This window comes from Fusarium vanettenii, assembly GCF_000151355.1.
Source record: "Fusarium vanettenii 77-13-4 chromosome 2 genomic scaffold NECHAsca_18_chr2_1_0, whole genome shotgun sequence".
Lineage (NCBI taxonomy): Eukaryota > Fungi > Ascomycota > Sordariomycetes > Hypocreales > Nectriaceae > Fusarium > Fusarium vanettenii.
Window position 1 is genome coordinate 1,172,897 of NW_003315867.1, and position 14,382 is coordinate 1,187,278.

Consider the following 14,382-nt stretch of genomic DNA (forward strand, 5'->3'; position numbering starts at 1 on the left):
CGGTAATACTCACGATTGTACGGATATACCTTTGCTTTTCATGACGGATAACTGTTTTAATACCAATACTTCGTTCAACGCGATCTTCTGCATCGTCCTCCCTCTCCATTGTGGAATATGTGGTTAATATAGTCTACGGTTCCTAATCACACCGCGCCTGATCTAGTCATAACAACCCGCTCGCTTTCAACGCCTTCATAACTGCATCGTTTTCCTTCTCTGCTTTGGTCCTGTGTTTCTTATGGTCACCCGGATTGATATAGTTGACCCAGAACTTGAGGCCCTCTAGTCCCTCCTCACGACACAGCTCCCCTCGTTCCTCTGCCATGAGCAGCTCTTCCTCAGCAACACCAAGACTCCAGCCGAATCGCTCGGCAGCTTCTTGAGCAGTCACACCTCGACCAAACACCTGCCAGTCCCAGGGTACCTCGCGATCTGGAGGAAACTCGTGTAGGTCTTGTAGCCATGCAAGGATGGCCCTGACGGTGGTCCCGTCCGTGCGGTCACGGCTCTGGACCACCATGACACCACTGCGAAAGGTGCGCAGGCGGACGGGGAGCTTAAGCTTGCTCCAAAGCCTAGCAGCTTTCTCAAAGTCCGCCGGACTGACAAGTTCAACACCGCCGCGGGCTCTGTTGAACATGGCCCACAAATCGACGAGCGTGATGATGCCGCCTGCTTTTTTGAGGACGCCTCTCGAGTCATCGGTAAGAAACTCTGCCAAGTTTCTTGACAGTTCTGACAGATAAAGTGACTCGGAGCTGCCGCCACCAACGATGTCCTTTGTTGTGATGAGGCCCAGCTGACTTGCCGACTCTGCTAAGATGGCGTTTTCCTCCGCCGATGCGTTTCCCTGGCCATTGTTTGTCTGCCTTGCGAAGCGCTCGGCGAGGGCAATCACCTCCTTGGCGGATGACATGAGGGCCTCCAAATCCTCAAAGGCGCTGCCGATCAGCAGTTCGTTGTTCTTTCGCATATTCAGACCCAGTTGTTCCAGTCCGGCAATGCCCACCCCCTTGGTTCTCCCCGCTGATGCTCCAGTACCCGAGTCAGAACTGTTCGCTTCATCTGCCATCTGATTGCTCTTTGGGGCGGGAGGCGCATCTTGGAGCAGCCACTTGCGCTGCGTCATGGACCCCTTCAATCGTTCATAGAAGATCTTTTCGCCTCCCCTTCGAAAAGAAAGCTTAACACATTCATATGCGTCAGTCCCGCCCTTGCCACCCTTGCTTTGATCAAGGGTAGGGCCGGGAGAATCAATCCTCGTTGCATCGGATGTTGAACTTTGCTGAATAGCTGATGGGATATCCTGAGATATAAGGGGGGCACCGCACATCTCGCAGGACATCAATGAAGGGTGGTTCGAGAAGGTGCATCGTGGGCATGGGAACGAAGCAGACGAATCCGAGCCATTTGAGGTATCCAGTAAACTGGGTGTTGGTATTTGATCCAAATTCTCAGACAAAGGTCGAGAATCAGATGGCCCTGGCCGTAAAGGGAGAGGGGAGGCGAGAGCCGGAGATGGCGCTGTACGGTTATTTGCACCAGAGATGGCCGCCTTTAAAACGTGAGTCAAAGTTGGTTTGATTCCACACGCAAGGCATGGCGGAAGAGGAGTATGGGCGTTGGCGGTTGTCGGATCAAAGTTGGATGGGACGGGGTTAGAGAAACTGCATATTGTACAGACCCATGTCGAACTCTTGGCAGCCGGTGGCTCCGGGGGTGGCCGATAACCGCTTTCTGAATGTCCCGGAGAGCCAGAGACATTCCTCACCGAGCTGGAGGCGTTTGAGATGGCGCGGCTGTGGTAGGATGCTCGCTTGGGGGGCTTCGGGAACAATGTCACCTTGGCTGATGACTTGAGAAAGCCGGCGTAGAACTCGTAACGGTCCACATCCTTCAGGTCCAACGCAACCGAGTTTGTACGAGGTTCCTTCTGATCGACGTAGCAAACCCGATGTGAGGTTAAGTAAACCTGTCCATTTTGCTGATTGGGAAGCTTGTACTTGCTGCGACCATGTCAACGAGATTCACTCACCGCGCTAACGAGCAACTTACCCCTCATACAAGCCAACGTTATCCTGAACAAACAGAAGCACCTCGTCTGTAAGATACGAGGGCCTTAAAGCAGTAGTAAGATCGATGTGCTTTAAAAACATCCGTCATATGGAAACAAAGTTGAGTGGTAGAGTGAAGTTGGTTGGATATTGGGATGAGCGATGATGCAAGTGGGGGTCGTCTTGTATCAAAGGGAACTAGTTGATAGATATTCGAGATATGGAAATGTCAAGTCAAGCCTCAAATTATGAGAAATACCTCGTCTTCGTATGTATCAAGTTAAGGTGTGATCGAGAGTTCAAGTATTCGTGATGTTGAGTGGTATCTGCTGTCAAGGACGTAGGCATCGGCCGGCCCCTCGAAGTCACCGGCCCCACATACAGCCATGAATCGTGGAGCGCGCACGAGGTCTGACGCCGCAGTTTTTCCGACAGATCACGGGACTTTACCGCCACCGTCACGGGCAGTTGCACCACGAAAATGCCTCCGCTTTCTTCCCAACGACCATCACCGCCCAAGCAGCTGTTCTGCCATCTACAACTGCAACTCTAGCATCGTCTCTCTCCCCAGCCCATCTTGTAAAACTAACCCCTTCCTCCGCTAGCCTTTCGACATCATGATGCCAAGTTGGCCAGCGGCGCAGCCAGCGCCGAGCGTCACGCAGCAAACCGCCCCAGGCAACTATGCGTATCCAACAAGTGAGTCCACCCTTCGGCCGTTCGCCAAACACACTCCTATCACGACGATGCTGACTCCTGTCACAGATCCTGCCTTCATCCCCGTTCCCGTACGCCAGGGATTTGGTCAATACGGAGCACCAGCAGCTCCCTACGCCGGATACGTGCCTCCACCGCCCCCCGTGCAACCCCAAATGTCTACTGCCTCGCCCGTGAATGGTGCAACCCCAGCACCCGAGCAGGCCAAGTCAAAAGTTGACTGGCCCGAATCTGTTCGGAGCTACGTCCAGCGATCCTTCCTCCCCCAGAATGACGACCCTTCCGTATCTCGAGCGGACATCGAAGCCAAGCTTAAGAGCACCATCGGTTCCGCTAAAGAGAACGACACACTCTACACCATCGACTGGGACAGCATGCCCCTTCCTCAGGCCTTAGTCAGAGCCGAACGTGACGCCGAAATGAAGCGCAGCATGCATTCCTCCCCATCCCATATCCGCGAGCCCCTGAATCCTAAGAAGAGGAAATCTGCCGATTTTGCAAATGATGACAACTCTCAGCCCCCGTGGCGCTCTACTAACTCGCGATCTTCTCTTCAAGATCGCATCACCTACCCTTCACCCGAAAAGCGCGCCTCCTTGGACGAGTCACCCCCAAGATCAAGTAAGTTCCAGAAGGAAGCCAACAAGCGCAAGCGCCGGTTCGAGACCGAATACAAGGCGTTCAGATCGCCCAGCCCGCCTCCGCCATCATCTGGACCCATCACCGGCACATGCGAAGTACTGGAGAAGAAGTATCTTCGTCTCACAGCCCCTCCAGTTCCGTCCAAGGTCAGACCCGAACGTGTTCTGCGCCAGACCCTGGATCTTCTCAAGAAGAAATGGAAGAGGGAGAGCAACTATTCGTACATTTGTGATCAGTTCAAGTCGATGCGTCAAGACCTGACTGTGCAACATCTCAAGAACGACTTTACTGTTTCCGTCTATGAAATCCATGCCCGAATTGCCTTGGAGAAGGGGGATATCGGTGAGTATAATCAATGTCAGACCCAGCTGCGATCACTGTATGCTCTGGGCCTGAAGGGCAACCCCATTGAATTCAAGGCGTATCGTATCCTTTACTTTATCCACACTGCCAACCGAACCGGCCTGAACGACACCATGGCAGATCTAACCGCAGCAGAGAAGGAGGAGAAGCCGATCAAGCATGCTTTGGAAGTGCGATCGTCTCTGGCGCTGGGGAACTATCACAAGTTCTTCCAGCTGTACCTGGACACGCCCAACATGGGCGCATACCTGATGGATATGTTTGTTGTCCGGGAGCGGCTTGCTGCTTTGTGCAACATTTGCAGATCGTAAGTGACCCTCTGTTATGTGATCCAACTGAACCGTACTAACTGTGACACAGATACAAGCCGGATGTCAAGCTCCGCTTCATCACTGAGGAACTCGGATTCGAGTCTGATGCTGATGCAGCTCAGTTTATCATCGACCAACAAGGTCAACATTTGCTGGAAGATCGAACAGATTACATCGCTTTCCTGACTGGCAAGGCCGGGCCCCTCTTTGAGGGTGCACGATCGGCCGCGTTCCGAAAGGTTGATATCAAAGGCCAGATCTGAGCGTTTTCCTGTGCATTTCGTCTCGATTTCTTTTCCTCTTTTTCTCTTGCGACTTTCTCAGGCGTCCTGGGGGCAGAATTTTGCTATCGACATCAGCTCGACAAGATATGATGATGCCGTCACTTGGATGACATCTCATTCATGTAGACACGACCACGGCATTTATACCCCGTTGCTCGCTTAAGCGGCATCGAAACTTTTTTTTCGCTACTTCACGCCAGGCCAGAGAAGTATGCAGTTGACTGTTGACCTTGGTCTTGTCTCCTGCTGTCTACTCTGGGCTCGATCAATTAACCATAGCCTCCATACTAGCCCACAATGCTGATGACACCTGGAGGCAAAGCAATGTTTTGATGGATTACAAAAGTTGGATGGGTGCACTTTAGACACGACGGGATTTCATGGCGCGCAACGGAACAAAACTGAAGGCCAATCCCGGCATGGTTGGGACTGGTGGACAACGAAAGACTGAGGTTGACGGCGTTCACATCTTGATGCCATAGCAGCTTGTTGTATTCTAGTCCCAATCATACGCAGGCGGAATTGGTTGCAGAGGCTTTGGCGTTTCATGGGGCCACGGTTCAGTTATTCCAGGTTCATAGCAATTGATTCTTTATTGACTTGAGTATCTGATCATCAATTGGTGGTATATGCTGTGACTGATGAATGAGATCTTAGGCTGCCTACAAGGAGGGATGAGTGGGTCTTTATAAGACGAAATTTTGCTTTCTCTTCGCAGAGAATGTCCACCTAGCTCGCTGCCTCAGCTGGTAAGGGTTGGGATTGGTCTGGGGCTGATAACGCACCCGGACATCTACCTGCAGCTTGACTGCGCCGGTTCGAATCCAGGTAAAACTACTGATGCATTGCATGCAACTACTGTTGATCGCCCTCACGGGCACCCCCGGGAACGACTGCGTCCGACCCAAAACGACATCTGGCACCTGACATCGATGGTCAGCGCCGCGACAACAACTTGTCTAGTGCTAGCCACTTGACTCTCAGTTGTGAGCTCACGCTCGTCAACGTCAACCAAACATTTATTGTTGAACTTACTGTGTATGGGGTCTTGGTAGTGCCCCACAATGCCTGATTCATGACCCGCGACCCTGAGCAGAGGTAGCTGATGCAGGAGGACATTCTCTTTTTGCATTTTTTGACACTTGACATTTACCATCATCGCCCTTCTACAGTTCGATCTCTTTTTTTTTATTTTTTATTTTATATTTTTTCAATATCCCCTGACGCTATTGATATACTTGACACAAGCTGTGTACGCCTGGCTCGCCCAAGCATTAATGGTCTTGTCACACTGCGGCTCATCATGTCCACGGGAAGAGAACGGATGCTTACGCATATTAAAGCAACATGACGGACCCGGTTTCAAGTATACGGCAAAGCAAGTGCCCGGACATAGAGTGCTGTACGCACGAGGGTACACACAATAGCGCATAAGGGCGCATGAATGAGGGCTACCCACGATGCTCTTTGTAACAACAACGTGGTGGTTAAATTGCCATCGGGGAAAACCCCCCTTCCAGATTGGGATACCGTGCTCCGAAGACCAGGGGGGCAACGAACACCCCCCCCTGCCAAAGAAACTTGTCTTCCACGAGGCAGAATACCCAGAGTGGGAAGGCCTCTACAACAGGGAGTGCCGCAGCGTCGGGATAGAGTAGGGAGCGGGATTAGCGGATTCTTTTGCGCAAAAAATGTCTCGGTAAAGGGGGCCTGCGATGGTGAACATGGGGAGTTGATGGCGCCAACGTTGGGCTCTGGTAGCTTGAACATGGGGTTTCTGGGAGTCAATGGCAAAGTCGGGCTTTTTGCAACATGCACATTGGGTCTCGGGAGCTGCTGGGCGTCTACGCGGGTGCATGAAAGAAAGAGGTCGCATGTGGGAGGCCAGTGTTTTAGAGTCCCCAATGGGAGGCAACCAAGAGAGTTTTACGGACGGACAATTCATGATGGACGGACGGAGGGCCCGTCAAAAAGACACGAGACGGGAGATTGACACTCGTAGATTAAATCCCAGGACAGCGGTGATCCGCAGAGGAGACGGCGTCCTTTCATGGGTTTAGCGGGGGACGCTTCCGGGTGGCCATAGACTGGACCAGGGGATGGATCGACCTGATCGATGGAATGGGCCAGGATGCGAGATGAAGGCATTGAAGCCATGTCGTAACAGAGTTGATTCCCAGCGTGAGCGAGCAACAAGTTGTGAAGATCACCATGTCGCCTGGAAGGGGGTCATTATGTAGAACAACACGCGACATCCGCATGTAGGTGAGAGGCCGGCATTTGTCGGCATGAAAAGGCCCATCGACTTCCAGAACGTAGCACAGATGGCTACCTCTCTCACTCTGCTCATCATGGTGCCATTGAGTCAATGTCTCGGCGAGGGCTTTTCTTTACCTTTTGGGCTTGGGGGGGCCTGGGCTGAGTTGGCTCTTTAACCGCGTGCAGCAGCGCATTAGACACCACAGCAAGCGTCAGGTGGCTGTGTCTTGATGCGAGGTGTGTTGTGTTGTCTTTGACGGGCAGATTTCGAGACTGGAATTTGAGCGACGTCATCTGTCTTTAAAGGACGGGTTGCTATGCAGGCTCTTTGTCGATGATGCACATGAGAGGGAAGACTAGAGATATCATGTGCAGTCTTTTTTTTGAGGAGGCTTTCGTTTGTGAGAAACAAACCTCTGACAAGACATACTTTCTCTTGACAGACAGACCTCCATGCAAATGCCATGCATGGTGGCCCCCCCTTGCTCCTGTAGATCCCTGCGCGTCGTGGGTTCGTCTGTTCTTCTAGGCCGGAAATTTCTCGATGAGCACAAGTGTTTTTCTTGATTTTTTAGCGGCTGGGTTGGGCTGCAAGACAGACAAGAGAGAGTCTGTGTGTCTCTCCCGGAATCATGGATGCCAAAAGGTCAAAATCCACCAACCCTCCCTGGCTAATTTGGCCGCACACCCATGACCCGGGATGGGCGACCCAAGAATGGGACGAGGGAGGGGGCCCGGCTGGCCCGAGACGATTGGGCAAAGGTCGCTGGATGTCATCCCATGTTTTGCTGCATCGCTGTGAGGGGCACTTTGATTTGATAGGTTGTTAACTCGGGTTCTGTATGTAGGAACAGGACAGACAGACAGCGAATGCCCTCAAGGTTGAGAGCACCTCATGATTCCTGCGTAGAGTTTGTCTTTTGTGGCTACGCGCGAGCTTGCCTAGGCTTTTTCAATGGTGTAATCAAATCAAAATCATAGATCAAGCCCGGACCCAGTCGACGCCGCCGACGACAAGAGGTCCTAGCCAAGACGGGCTGAGGTTGAGCTCTCCAGCTGCAAGTCTAATGGCTTCCAACGGTCGACAAGCTGCTGCTGATAGACGCCATAGTCTGCTGGTGTCCAGCCCAAGATGGACAAATGCTGCAGCGCCCTTTGCTTTGCTGAGACCCTTGCTCATTGTTAGCTGTTGGGCTCGCCAAATGCTTGGGGCCGCTGATTGGAACCGCCGACCAGAGCCACGGGCCACTGACCACCATCCATTCATTCCCCGTCTAGACTCCTCATCTTATTGTCCTGTCCTTTCCCTTCACCTCCACATTCATCTCATCCTTTTTCCCTCTCCTTCGCTTTCACCCCCCCTCTCCGTCTTCGTTCTTTCTTCTGTTTTTGTCATACTCTTCAAAAAGGGTCGACAGCGACAACTTTGTCAATCCCGCTGCCGCCATCATTCTAGACGCCGCTGGGCGAGCGCAAACAAACACGATCTACGGAAAAAGCCCCTCCATCCCCTCCATCATCACCCCACCGCCGGCTCTCGACTCTTCTCTGGCGTTGGCCCCTGGGGGAAGATTTGCGCTTCGGCCGCCTACCTAATTATTAACACAATCCATTGAAACTTTGCCTCTCTTTTTTCACCATCTACTCTTTTTTGTCTCCTACGCCTCATGGTGTTTGTCGACAAGGCGCTGGAACATTGTTGATTCGATAAAGCGGCAAGGCGTGAACTGCGAGCGTTCTAGCCACGGATTCGACTACGGTTTTGTTTCCAAGGACGACCAAGAATCGACTTACAAAACGCCAAACGACATAGCGGAAACAGTTGTGGACTTGTTTGTCATTTGTTGATTGCGGCGAGGAAACGAAGCGAATAACCAACATCGGCATTTCACGATCCCTCAAAATCGTCCCTCATTTTCCAACCATCACTAACTTCTCCAACTGTCGACAACTTTTTTTTTATCGCCCGTCCCCACCCCCTCCAACTTCTTCCACGGTCGCTTCCATCTCCCGCCGTTGCGCGCCCGGGTGCTCCATCGCTCCACTTGGACTTGGGACTCCCTGGTCTCTTTCTGGGCACCAGCTTCTCTTTTTCGCCCCCCCTCTCCCCCTGGCGTTGTGTGCCTCACAGCGGCGTGTGTTGTGTGTGCGTGTGTGTGTGCGACCCCAGTCACTCACTGTAAGGTACCTTGCCTTGCCTGCCTCCTGCCTGTACCCAACCTTGCGCCAGCCGCCAACGGTGCCGCTGCGCTCAGCTGGGCCTAGTGGTAAGGTATTTTGCAGCCCCTCCCCGGCTGGCAGTGCGTGCGTCCCTCTTACAAGTCCCCAGTGGTAGCACCAGCTTAAGGTAGCCCGCCTGCTCTGCCCAACTGCCTGCAGGTGGTCTCGCGATTCTGGTCCTTTTTTCCAACCTCTGCCTCCGATCGACGACTCACAACTTCCCAACTCGCAACTGCCCGGGAGGCACCCCGTTACACAAACATGAAGGTTCGTCATCGCCCCTTCCCTTTGGTCTTTGGTCGCTCCTGCCCAAATGGCAAAGGTCATCCCTTGCTCTTTACTGCCCTGGATACCTTCCATTTCCATCCATGCCGTCGCTGTTTCCTCCCATCTCCCCTCTGCCTTGCAAGGCACTTTCCTCACTGACTCTGTCTTTCTGCCTCCGTCCCCTCCCCCGCAAACCACCTTAAGCTACCTCTTCTTTTGCCGTCATCGTTTGCGCCAGTCTCTCTTTGGCGACTCAGTAATAGCCAAGGCTTAACGCTAACCGCCATGCGCTTGGTACAGGCTCTTCGAAGATCGATCAAAGGCGACAAGGAAAAGGGAGCCATCGCTCCCAAATCGGCCGTCGCTATTGTTCCTCCCAAGAAGGTTGGTCCCTCCAGCCCCCTCGCATCTCACATCTGTGCCCGACCATCTATGCGAATATCGAATGTCTCGCCCGTTTCCCCATGACGCTTAGCCACATCCAGCCCCGCCATGATCCCCCACGGCAACCGCAAACCCATTGAGTTCAGGCGCTGATGCCCAACCGAATCGCAGGTAATCCGAGCGCTCTACGACTACGAGGCACGATCAAGCCAGGAACTTAGCTTCTCTAGAGGAGACTTTTTCCACGTTATCGGACGCGAGAACGATCAGGACTGGTACGAGGCCTGCAACCCAGCCCTTCCCGACGCGCGCGGCCTTGTCCCTGTCACCTTCTTCCAGGCTCTCGGCCGCACCGAGCGTGATAGTGCGCAATCCGACGGTGGCCAGCCTCCTATGCCGACAAAGAACCCCGACCACGATTCCGGATATAGCGAAGCCCCCCCGATGCAGCCTGCAGCACAGCCAGCCGCGCAGCCGCCGGCGGCCTCCATGCCTCCAAATCACCGCGCTTCCAAGTCGGTTGGAAAGACCGGAGCTATGGTCTACGGAATTGTCATGTACGACTTTGCTGCGGAGAGGGCGGATGAGCTGGAGGCCAAGGCTGGTGAGGCTATTATCGTCATTGCGCAGTCGAACCCCGAGTGGTTTGTGGCCAAGCCGATCGGTCGGTTGGGTGGCCCTGGACTGATCCCGGTTTCCTTCGTCGAGATTCGAGACATGGCAAGCGACAAGGCGATTGCGAACCCATCAGATGCCATTAAGCGTGCTGGTGTTCCTAAGGTAGAAGAGTGGAAGAAGATGGCGGCCGAATACAAGAACAGCAGCATCACTCTGGGCAAGTTCGAGGGCGGCGGCCCCGGACAACCTGGGCAGCCGATTGAGCAGGGCATGGAGCGCATGAGCCTCCAACAGCACGGTCGACAGAGCTCCCAGAATGGATCGGTAAGTGCCTTGATGCGTAAACCTCGATCGACTGACTAACCCTTTAACAGCCAGGATTTGCGAATCAGGCTCGAACTTCACAGCAAGCACAAAACCATTACATTCCGAAACCCGCCGCTCCACTTCAGGCACCACTCCAAGCACGGATACCTCGATACTGTTTTGCCGAAGATAAGTACTGGTTCGTGATCGAGGCTATGCTGGAGGATGGTCGACAATGGGAGCTGTCGCGCTACTACGAAGACTTTTACGATTTCCAGATCGCTCTCCTCACCGAGTTCCCAGCCGAGGCCGGTAACACAGGAACACAAAAGCGCACCCTGCCATACATGCCCGGACCCGTTAACTACGTGACGGATGCAATCACAGAAGGCCGCCTCCATAACCTGGATGCGTACGTCAAGAATCTGCTTAGCCAGCCTCACTACATCTCGAGATGTAACCTGGTGAAGCAATTCTTTGCGCCCCGAGAAGGAGATTACGAGATCGAGGCCGGAGCCAATGGAGAGGAGTACCGTCTTTCACAAGCGTCTCAACCATCATCAACCGAGTCTCCAGCTGTCAACTCGAGGCAAGCATCTCAAAGCAATCTCGCTGGTGGCGGATATGGAGGACTGTCAGCGGCACCCGCGCACCAGATGGGCAACGGCCCCCCTGGAATGCAACGGCAAACGTCATCACTGTCACAGCCCTCGCAAACATCTCTGACCCCGAGCATGCACGCACCCCAACAGCCCGCGTCGGCGATGAAGATCAAGATGTATTACAAGGGAGATCTCATTGCGATCCGAGTGCCGACGGATATTTCGTTCCAACAACTGTGCGACAAGGTCTGCGACCGACTTAAGGTGCCGGCCGGCGACCCAATCCAGCTTTTCTATAAGGACGAGGCGACTGGCGATAAGCCAAGCATGATGGACGATAACGATCTCGACTTTGCTCTTCAGCGAAACGAGAAGCTGCTGCTGTATGTGGAGGTGGGAGATGACTAGTCGGGGATGACGCCAACGGCGTTTCAGCTTGGTTGCATTCCTGCATGGCGGATTCATGTTGAGAGCCAGACTCAACGTGGAGGTGGAAGATGAACCGCCTGGTATATTCCCGTTTCTCGAAGCCTCGCCCGACAGCGCAGTTCCCCGCCTCGATAACCAGGGTTTCCCCTTGGTGGACGGATCCGCAGTTCTTGATGAGTCCCTGACCCAAACGAGGGACGACGCCCCTTTTTGATTTGGCCTTTTGCGGCTTTATGACGACACGTCGGCGAGGAAGTTAATGCTTCTTTGATACCTTTTTAGTAGCTGGACGATGCAATGAGTCATGGCTCGGCGTACCAGACGATCGTTGTCACTTGGACGGAGATGTCAATCTTCCATTTTCTTTTTCTTTTCTCGTCTTTTCTTGAAAACACCCTACTTCTTTGAGACCTTGCCAGTTGGCAGGTCTGGGTCTTTGGAACCTTTTTGATATCACATGACTGAGCTCAGTGTTTTCCTTTCTCTTTTTTTACTTCGATTCTATTCTAAGCTTCCTCCCGGGGGTAGCTGAGGCCTGGAGAGGGGCGTTTGCGGAGGGAACAAGGCTGGCCGTGGCTGGTGCAGGCGGTTCGAGATGGAGCTGGTTCTATAAAAACCGAGGCAATATTCGATGAGTTGTGGGGAGGAAAGGTATTAAGGGGATGATTGAGGGTGAGGACAGGAATATGAGCGTAAAGACGACGCATGTAGTGTAGAAGGATGAGGCAGGGACATATGGGGGAGGATGAGCGCGCTGATGCGTGATGAATGAAAGCGACCTTGCGTGATGATAAAAACAGTTTCGTCAAGTTTAGCTCGATATCATTTGTGAGTGATGCATGTTGTAAGATGTGACTCGTCTGGCAGATGATATCTTATTGTATGATATATATGGCCAGAGCGATGTATTGTTTCTGCTCTTGGTAGTTCTTACGCTTGCCTGTGAGTCTATGCCTTCTAGGATCTAATTAGGAGTCGCCGGTCTTGGTGTACTCTTCCACCGACATCCATTCCACGGTCATTGTCTTGATCATTACCATCATTCCAGTGGGCGCGTATAAGCAACGCAGCCATGACAACAAAAAAACAAAAACACAAACGCCAAAAACGCAACCAAATCAGCAAGGACTTTGTACTCTAGGTCCTCGCAAGATGTACTTCTTCTTTCTTTCTCTTCCATGCATTCCTTCATTTTCCCCTTTAAAGTGTGGTTTATTCTAGCTTTGTCATCAAATTCTTGCGAACCTTCATGTTGACGACACCGCCAACACCAAAAGCTGGAACAATTCGACATATCCGCGCCACAGAGCTGATGAGCCAGTTTCGACGGATCATGTCCCAGCGATCGCGCATGCTGACAACGGCACCGGCTGGGCCAGAGGCTGGACGGTTGTATAGGTCGAGGCCGAGGAGGTGCATCGGGGTCGAGATGAATTGCACCATTGCTGGGGCCATGAACTGTGCTGCGTACAGACCTGACACGCGCTTCTTGACTTGGTCGGTGAAGCGTTGGTCTAGGTAGGGACCTAACAATGGCGGTACGTTGAAGGATGCAAAGATGGTGAGGCAATCTCGAAGAGCGAACAAGCCGTATGAAGCCATAGGTACAGGACGAGGAGTAACACCAGGAGGACCAAAGAGTCGAACAAAAACTTGGTCCTTGTAGATGCAAACACCAATGTTTGCGGCGCTCGAGGCGGCAAACTTTGTGGTGCCAGCCGTGACGCTCGACGCAGGACGGTTGGACACGGTCGATGAGGCAGTGTCGACGGCGTTGGCTGTGAGGTAGGTTCCGCCGTAGAGGCAGAAGATGAGGGCCGTGGGTTTGGAAAGGAGGAGTGTGTGCGGGCGGAGGAGGAGGGTGCGGAGGGAGGATTTGATTGAGGCGGCGAGGGTATTACGACCAGAAGCGTTTTCCATGATGGAGCTGGACTCATTAGCTATGCTGCATATATGTTGTATTAATGAGTGTGGACATACCGGTCAATGATTGCAATTAGAGGTGCGACGAGCGACGCCGCGCTCGCAGCAGAGGCAGCATCGGCAAGGACTCTAAAGCCTAGATTCTTTGTATTCCATGTTGGTGATGTCGATGTCGTGGCTTTGGTGTTGACCTGTTCGGATGTAGCTGTCCCGGACAAAGCAAGCGCGGCAGCTGTAGCTGCATGATGATGGCCACCTTGCTGGGATGCTGCTCCAGCCTGCGGGCCCGAATCCTTGACGGCTGTAGAGTCTGCCATGTTCCTCCTATTCTATCTTTCTTTCGGAAACAAAAAGAAGGTAGAGAGAGGATGAAGGGGATAAGCTTGGCTTTGAAAGTTCAAGACTAAAAAAACAGGTACCGCTCCGGACAAGTCTCCCGACGTCAGAGCACGCACCGTCGGTGTGCTCGCTACCTCCCGCGATACCAGATCTACCCCCAGTGGGTAATATGACGGTCCTGGTTGGGCTGCAAGTTGTGACGAACGAACCAACGGGGGCGCCGAGATCGGCGGGGGCTTTTTCAGGTACAACACGCCGTCGGTGAGATGAGCTGCTTTCCCCGTGAGGTGTGTCGGTTCGGAGCGGGATACCGAAAGGTGTAAGGCGGCTTGTCTCGGGGAGAGTAAGTCTCGGAAGGATTGAAAGAGACGAGAAGATAAGAGTCCTTGATAATGAGGAGGATAATAGAAAGTCTGGACTTTAATTTGGAATGAGCTTTCTTGTTGTGGCTGAACGACGTAGAGGTAGTGATGTAATCGTGTATTTGATGGCTGTATTTCAACCAAGTTTTGAAAACGACAACACTTGTATCACAGTCACACGACGAAAGACACAACCTCATCCAAGTCCCGATATATATATTCTCCCCTACACAAAATACCCTCATCTCAACCGCCGCAACCTGAATCCATCACCTAATCTCACTTACACCCACGGCTCC

The 14,382-nt window shown here is 52.9% G+C and overlaps 4 protein-coding genes across 4 annotated transcripts; 2 read left to right on the forward strand and 2 right to left on the reverse strand.

Annotated features, from left to right (window-relative positions):
• Nucleotides 1-166: 166 nt before the first annotated feature.
• NECHADRAFT_33889 (uncharacterized protein) lies at nucleotides 167-2,159 on the reverse strand (the record flags this gene model as incomplete). Its single annotated transcript, XM_003046425.1, has 2 exons — nucleotides 167-2,009; nucleotides 2,059-2,159. The coding sequence occupies 2 exons, from the start codon at nucleotides 2,157-2,159 to the stop codon at nucleotides 167-169; spliced, it is 1,944 nt and encodes a 647-aa protein (XP_003046471.1).
• Nucleotides 2,160-2,577: 418 nt separating this feature from the next.
• Nucleotides 2,578-4,979, forward strand: NECHADRAFT_57980 (uncharacterized protein). The gene is made up of 3 exons (XM_003045854.1): nucleotides 2,578-2,756; nucleotides 2,823-4,086; nucleotides 4,140-4,979. The coding sequence occupies exons 1-3, from the start codon at nucleotides 2,675-2,677 to the stop codon at nucleotides 4,351-4,353; spliced, it is 1,560 nt and encodes a 519-aa protein (XP_003045900.1). The 5' UTR covers nucleotides 2,578-2,674; the 3' UTR covers nucleotides 4,354-4,979.
• A 4,135-nt stretch (nucleotides 4,980-9,114) lies between these two features.
• NECHADRAFT_103363 (uncharacterized protein) lies at nucleotides 9,115-11,438 on the forward strand (the record flags this gene model as incomplete). Its single annotated transcript, XM_003045855.1, has 4 exons — nucleotides 9,115-9,120; nucleotides 9,421-9,504; nucleotides 9,676-10,446; nucleotides 10,497-11,438. The coding sequence occupies 4 exons, from the start codon at nucleotides 9,115-9,117 to the stop codon at nucleotides 11,436-11,438; spliced, it is 1,803 nt and encodes a 600-aa protein (XP_003045901.1).
• A 1,233-nt stretch (nucleotides 11,439-12,671) lies between these two features.
• NECHADRAFT_90835 (uncharacterized protein) lies at nucleotides 12,672-13,699 on the reverse strand (the record flags this gene model as incomplete). Its single annotated transcript, XM_003046426.1, has 3 exons — nucleotides 12,672-13,386; nucleotides 13,440-13,587; nucleotides 13,639-13,699. 3 exons carry the CDS (start codon nucleotides 13,697-13,699, stop codon nucleotides 12,672-12,674), a joined length of 924 nt encoding a protein of 307 aa, XP_003046472.1.
• Nucleotides 13,700-14,382: the final 683 nt, after the last annotated feature.

Excerpts from the sequence above, each read along its gene's own strand:
- NECHADRAFT_57980 (XM_003045854.1), top strand. The coding sequence starts at position 2,675 with ATGATGCCAAGTTGGCCAGCGGCGCAGCCAGCGCCGAGCGTCACGCAG. Across the intron at positions 2,757-2,822 it reads CAACTATGCGTATCCAACAA|ATCCTGCCTTCATCCCCGTT; the intron begins GTGAGTCCACCC and ends CTCCTGTCACAG. Across the intron at positions 4,087-4,139 it reads TTGTGCAACATTTGCAGATC|ATACAAGCCGGATGTCAAGC; the intron begins GTAAGTGACCCT and ends ACTGTGACACAG.